Below are 6,587 nucleotides of genomic sequence, written 5' to 3' on the forward strand. Positions count from 1 at the left end.
AACATAAAAACAACTTCAAATACAAAAATATGATTTAAAATGATGTGATTGTAAACCTCTATTAGGAGTGTTCAATTATAGAATAAGAGAATGAGCCACATTAATACATTTGAAAATTTCATATAAAAATTCTATTAACATTCCGTATAAAAACTTTATTTGTGTAGATATTGTTTGGTAATATTTTACAGTTTATCATTTATATATGTTTATATTTATTTTTGATAAAGAGGAAAATAACTACAAATTTAGCTAAACAGCACATAGATTTATACTAATAGATCAACTTCAAATAGCCAAAGCAAATGTATTTTCACAAATCATTTGGCTCTCCAAAATAATAATAATAATAATAATAATAATAATAATAATAATAATAATAATAATAATAATATACTTCACAATACTAATTTCTCAAGGTTAGAAACTTATGGTGATTGTTTCAACAGCATATCCATTTCAGAATGGTATCTTCAAACTGTTTAGCCCTAAAGCATCATTTTGTTGGTCTTATTCTCCATCTCCAGCTTCCTCTCCATCTCCAACTCCAGCTTCCTCTTCTTCAGCTCTTCATCTTCTTGCTGCACAATCACAAATCCGCCATGAATTCCAATTTTCAATAAAATCTAAAAAAAAACTAGACAAGTAATCAAACACACGCAAAATTAAATTCACGGAAGAATGCGAAAAATTGAGGATGAGGAAGAAGATTACCATTGCGAGTGCATCAAATCGACGATAAGCTCCAGTCAACGCAACCAGAAGTATCCCCATCAAAGCCACAATCAACACCGCAGCATTGGCTTCACCGTTGAAAACACGAGTGACGCATGGTAAGAATATACCATAGCGAGCGTAATAGTCAATACTCTTCACAAAAGCCCTGCTCATCACTGTTTCTGTGAACTTCACGATACAGAACCAAAACAAAAATCAAAATCAAAATCAAAATAGATCGCTAATTCACATTACACAACAAAATTGAAACTTGCAAAAATCGCAGTGCAATTGTTTGAATACCTTCATATCGTGCAGGATTGGATTTTGAAGTGTTGTTAGCCACTTGATGGAGAAGATAATTGAAAAAACAGGGAGTGTTTCCAGAGCAGCGACGAAAAGATGATTGTTGAAGATGACATGGTCATCGTGGCGGCGGAGGAAAGCGAACTTGGCGACGATGCCGATGATCAGAGTGAGAGAGTACAAACCTACAGAATGAAAATCCATTCGAACCATCTTCATCGCTTTCTGCAATTTTTTGCACAAAACCTCCTTCTAGGGTTTATAGGACTGCTTGGTTGGGTTGGTCTGGAGATTGGACAGGCGCCCCGCCCGTGTTTATCGTCACCTTTTATGTTCAAAATTTATTTATTTATTTATTCACTTTGTTTGTTTTGATTTTTTAAAAATATTTTTCAGAAAATTTTATTTTTTTATTTTTTTACTGAATTTTTTTAATATTTTAAATATTTTTTTTTTAATTTTAAACACGCCTAACATAAATACACATAAAAGTATAATTTTTGTGAAAAAATCTTTTAAAAATTCACCAATTACCAAAAATATAAAAAAATACAAGAATTCAGTGTATTTTTCATATTTTTATGTATTTATTAAAATTTTAAAATATTTTTCATAATTTTTTTACTTTTTAGATACATCTAAATAAGGTGCATCTAAAAGAGTAAAAAAAATGTTTAAAATTTTAAAAATATTTACTAAAAATAAAAAAATATAAAAAAAATTCAATTTTCAAAAAACTTAATCAAAAAATTCAAACCAAATACACGCATTATTATTTGGATTTAAAAATTTGAGGTATTGTTTGTCCCTATCTCAAAAACAAATTTCTGATTAAAATAGTCGATATATATGCACCACTAAAATTCCTCATTTAAAAAAAAAATTCACATTTATCAAACACATAAAAATTTTTAAATTTTAAAAAGTGAAAAAAAAAAACTAAAAAAACAATTGTTACCTCAGCCTCTCTATGTCGAGGAAATGGGCGCTTTCGAACCAATTCACCACGGTGACCAGATCAAGTTGAAAATGGATCTTTGTCGACAAAATCAATGAAGTCGACCATTTAGTCCTTAAGATTAGTTATTGAGTACAACCCACATCACTGAATTTGATATTTTCAATTATTCATTAAGTTGTCTGAAGATCTTTCTAATTAATTGCAAACTAGATTGTATGTATATATTACTTTATATGTATCAATTAGTGTATTAATTAATATATTAATTGATGATATAATATAATTTAAGATGTTATTAATATTTATAATTTGTATAATGAGTGAGGTCAATAATAATATCATAACTAATATTGATACACTAATTAATACACTATTTGATACATGTAGCATCACTCTTACATTAAATCTATGTTACTTTCATTTTCATTTAACTTTTGTATTGAAAATACAAAAAATGCCTTATGACATTGTTACTAATCTCATCTATTATATAAATTATAAATACTTAAAACTTTTAAAATTATGTCATATCATCTATTAATAAATTAATTAATATATTAATTGATACTTATAATATTGTTTATTAACATAATATTGGGGAAGAATATAAATAATATTACTACTCAACTTTTGATGAACTTTACTAAACCCATAGCCTATGGCTTGGCCCTAAAATATAATGAATCAAGCTGCCTATATGACTGGTAAACACGATGTGTAATTAAAATAAATAAAAATAAAATAAAATTTTTGTTATAAATGATTTGTAATGTCAGTAGCAAATGTAAGATTCTCAATTTTCAAGTTTTACTCTTTTCATTTATTTAATTTTCTTTTTTTAAATTTTACCTTGAAAAATAAAGACATATAACATAGGAAGAAAGCATAGCTTGGACACCAACAGTATAGATAGATACTAGTGGTAACCCGTACTATGCACGGGAAAGTAACAAAAGGTGATAAATAATATTAAATATGTTAAAAATTAATAACAAAATTCTATGATATTAATTTAGATAAGTATTTAAATAATAGATTTGATTGATCTCAACTAAAAAAAGAAAGGTCATAGTGAAATTTTATAAATATATGACAAAAATAAAAATAAAGTAAATTTGAATTTGAATTTGAAGATAAACTATAAAAATATAGAAAGTGAAAATCAGATAAATCCTAGAAAAAGAATAAACTTAATTGAAAATCAAAAGTAAGAATAGATCCTATAAATATAAGATAAAGATTTAAAAAAAAAAATCAAATGTAAATGTGAAGATAAATTATAAGAATATGAAAAGAGAAATTTAGATAAATCTTAGAAAAATGAGGTAGAGAGAAATTTAGTAAATATCAAATGAAGATTGAAAAAAAAAAAAAAATCAAAGTTGAAATTTAAAAATTCAAAAATAAGATAAGATAAACTTGATAAGAAAAACAGCATCTGATAAAACTCTAATAATAGAAGAACTTGAGAGAATAATAGTTTAAAAATTAGATAAGAGTAAAATGGCACCTATAATTTTTTAAAAGAACTAAAAAAACCGTTAAAAATTATATAAGAGTTAAATGCTATCTATAATTTTTCAAAATTTAAATTTTGTGTAGTTAAAAAATAAACAGTTATGTTATCTTATTATACAAATTTTAACTCTATTTTTAACAGTTTTTGTATTCTAAAGCTACTAAATTACAAACAAAATTCAAGAATCACTTTTTATATTTTTAATTTTTTTTTTTGTTTCTATAACCTATAAATTTCAACAACTTTCGTATTTTGAAGCTACTAAATAAATAAATAAAAATTAGCAACACTTTTTTTTTTTTTTTCACATCTTAGTTTTATTTTTACTTTATATTATATGATACTATAATCATTCATTTTAAATAATAAAGTCTTAACCATAGAACGCACATGACATGAATATTTCTATAGCAGTGATACGTGAATATAAAATTCAACAATCATAGAAAAAAAAAAATTTACCTATGATTTTTACCTAAATACATAAAACATATTTATTCAAATTAAAATTTAAAATTTTGATCATTAATATGTAATGTGTTTATAATTTCAACACAAACATAGTTGAATAATAATTTTTTTTATAAGAAATTAACCAAACTTTTATTGAAGCATTCACATATTGAATCCAATCTGTTTAAAAATTATATGACGTTCAATGATGTAATTGAAATTAACTATTAAATATTAATTAAGTAAAAAACAGTATATTGAGTTTTAACTCTTCGAATGGATCCAAATGACCTTGTCTACAATTGGTTTTTTGTTTTATATATATATATATATATAAAGAGTATTATGAGTTGAAAACAAAGTAATTTATTTGTATATTCATTAAGGTTTTTGAAATCCAATGTTGTGCTTCAAATATTCCTTTGTACTGATGACTTTTTATTGCAAAAGTGAAACTTATCATTTAAAAACTTAATCCTACTCACTACATATATGCAAAGAACAAATTTAAACTCATGAAGATCTCAAATAAAAAAAATATATATAAGAAAAAAATATTTTAGAGCTACTACATAATTAAGTTTATTTACTTCTAGATTTAAATTGAGTGCCCTCCTTATAAATTACAACAAAATCGAACACATCAATTAATATAATTGAAGAACAAAGTATAATAAAAAATAAATGAGATTGGTACAATTTTTCAAACTCGTGAATGTGTACCAAATACTCTTCTCGATTGGTACAATTTTTCTTTAAAAAAATGGGTGAACTCTAACTGCATCACAAAACATCACCCTTTGTATTGGTCTTTTAGGTCTTTGTTGCCATTGCTACTTTTTTCTTGTACGCTGTAGTTGTAAAATTTTAAAAAAAAAACGAAGAATAAATTTTGGAGGCATAAGGGCATCTATTACATTATTACAATTTCAACAACTAACTTAGACTATGAAGAAAATAAATTAAATACACCAAATAAACTAAAACTAAAACAAACAAAAAAATCTACAAAAGAAAAAATAGAGCAAAAGACATAATATGAGATTTCAAATATATATTTCTTTTCACATAAGAAAAATCTTGCATAATTAGTTAAATCACCTGTTTAATTTCTTTACAGGGTTCTTCTGTTCTTCAATATTTTTGCCCAATTTCATATTATCATGGAAGTAAGGTTTTGAAATTCATAATTTAATTTATTTATTGTTTTTGAAATATCTTTGAGTAGGATATAAATTTGATGAAGGAATTTGAATTAAAGTCAAACTTATCTTTTTATCTATAAATATTTTGAAAAAATCCTATCCATATGGTATTATATATACCCATGCCTTAAGTAATTAAAAAGTGAAATAAAATATATTAAAAAAGAGGAAAAAATAGGAAAATATAATGAGAGAAGAATAGATATGCCACCTAGGAAAGAGTTTAATGATATGTTAAGATTGAGAATTTGAAATTTTTTAAGAGATCACTACGTTTGTTATATATATAGTATAGATAGATAGATAGGTAGATTAAAAAAATGTGTATTTATATAAAAGTGGAGTGCGAATAATATCAAACAATTTGGGAAGTTATTAAAAGTTAACTTTTAACTTTTAATTTATTTTGAGTCATACAATCTCTTACATTTTTTACACAAAAAAATAAAAAAGTTCAAAAAAAATATACTTTTGACCAACTTTCAAATAAAACTCTCTAAAATTAACAATTTAATAGGCAGCTCTAAAACATAAAATTCGATCCAATCCCCTTCATACATTTTCTCTCTTATAGGAGTGTTTTGAAAATTGACTTATTTAATAATTTTTTTATTTTGTTATAAAAATAATGTTACAAAAATTAAGAAAATAATTTGATAAATTATAATTTTTTTTTTTGACTAGTTTAATTATTTCCCCAAATGGGGCCTAAATAAATCGAAGAAACGATGGCCAGGACACATCCAGAGGCAAAGCAAAGCGCTCACAAAGTCAATTACATCTAACAATCACAAATTCACAATCCCAAAACCATCCATAAAAATGCTCTGAATTTTCATCAATCAACAAAGTTTATTAAAATATAATAGAACCAATATATTTTCAAAACTAAAAATAAAAAAGTTAACTAAAATATATAAAAAAAATATTAAAAATAAACGAAAAATTCAAACCAAAATACACATTGATTTTTTGTTTGAATTTTCATCAATTTTTATTAATTTTTTAATATTTTAATTAATTTATTTTACCTTTAGCTGCATCTTGATTAGGTACATTTAAAAAGTCTAAAGAATTGAATAAAAGAGTTTTTAGTTTAAAGTCCATAGTAATATAATTTTATAAGATAAAAGACATGTAATATTTTTATAATAGTTAAAATTACTCAATATTTTCATAGAGAAAGAAAAATTTTAAACTTTTCACAGAGAAATTTCTTTTTTCATAGAGAAATCTCTCTATGACGAATTTTTTCTAATAATATTATTGAGAGATCTTAACTAAAAAGAAAAGACATATTAGATCTTTCCTACTATCCAAAATTGGAGAGGAATATTTCACTAATTTTTCATTGATTAAAATATTAAAAACAATCTACTAAAAATAAACGAAAACTCAGAAATAAATTTTTTTAAAAAAACATTTA

The 6,587-nt window shown here is 24.0% G+C and overlaps 1 protein-coding gene across 1 annotated transcript; it reads right to left on the bottom strand.

The window, feature by feature from the left end:
• Nucleotides 1–237: 237 nt before the first annotated feature.
• Nucleotides 238–1,329, bottom strand: LOC114300602 (uncharacterized). Its single transcript, XM_082924456.1, has 3 exons — nucleotides 1,021–1,329; nucleotides 715–906; nucleotides 238–581 (listed from the first exon to the last, which is right to left on the bottom strand). Exons 1-3 carry the CDS (start codon nucleotides 1,240–1,242, stop codon nucleotides 489–491), a joined length of 507 nt encoding a protein of 168 aa, XP_082780582.1. The 5' UTR covers nucleotides 1,243–1,329; the 3' UTR covers nucleotides 238–488.
• Nucleotides 1,330–6,587: the final 5,258 nt, after the last annotated feature.

This window comes from Camellia sinensis, chromosome 4, assembly GCF_055761805.1.
Source record: "Camellia sinensis isolate YWXY chromosome 4, ASM5576180v1, whole genome shotgun sequence".
Classification (NCBI taxonomy): domain Eukaryota; kingdom Viridiplantae; phylum Streptophyta; class Magnoliopsida; order Ericales; family Theaceae; genus Camellia; species Camellia sinensis.

What these genes read in the sequence shown, in the direction of transcription:
- LOC114300602 (XM_082924456.1), bottom strand. Translation starts at nt 1,242, where the DNA reads ATGAAGATGGTTCGAATGGATTTTCATTCTGTAGGTTTGTACTCTCTC. An exon ending in CAATCCTGCACGATATGAAG is followed by an intron (nt 907 to 1,020) that starts GTATTCAAACAA and finishes TGTATCGTGAAG; the next exon opens with TTCACAGAAACAGTGATGAG. An exon ending in GATTTGATGCACTCGCAATG is followed by an intron (nt 582 to 714) that starts GTAATCTTCTTC and finishes GTGATTGTGCAG; the next exon opens with CAAGAAGATGAAGAGCTGAA.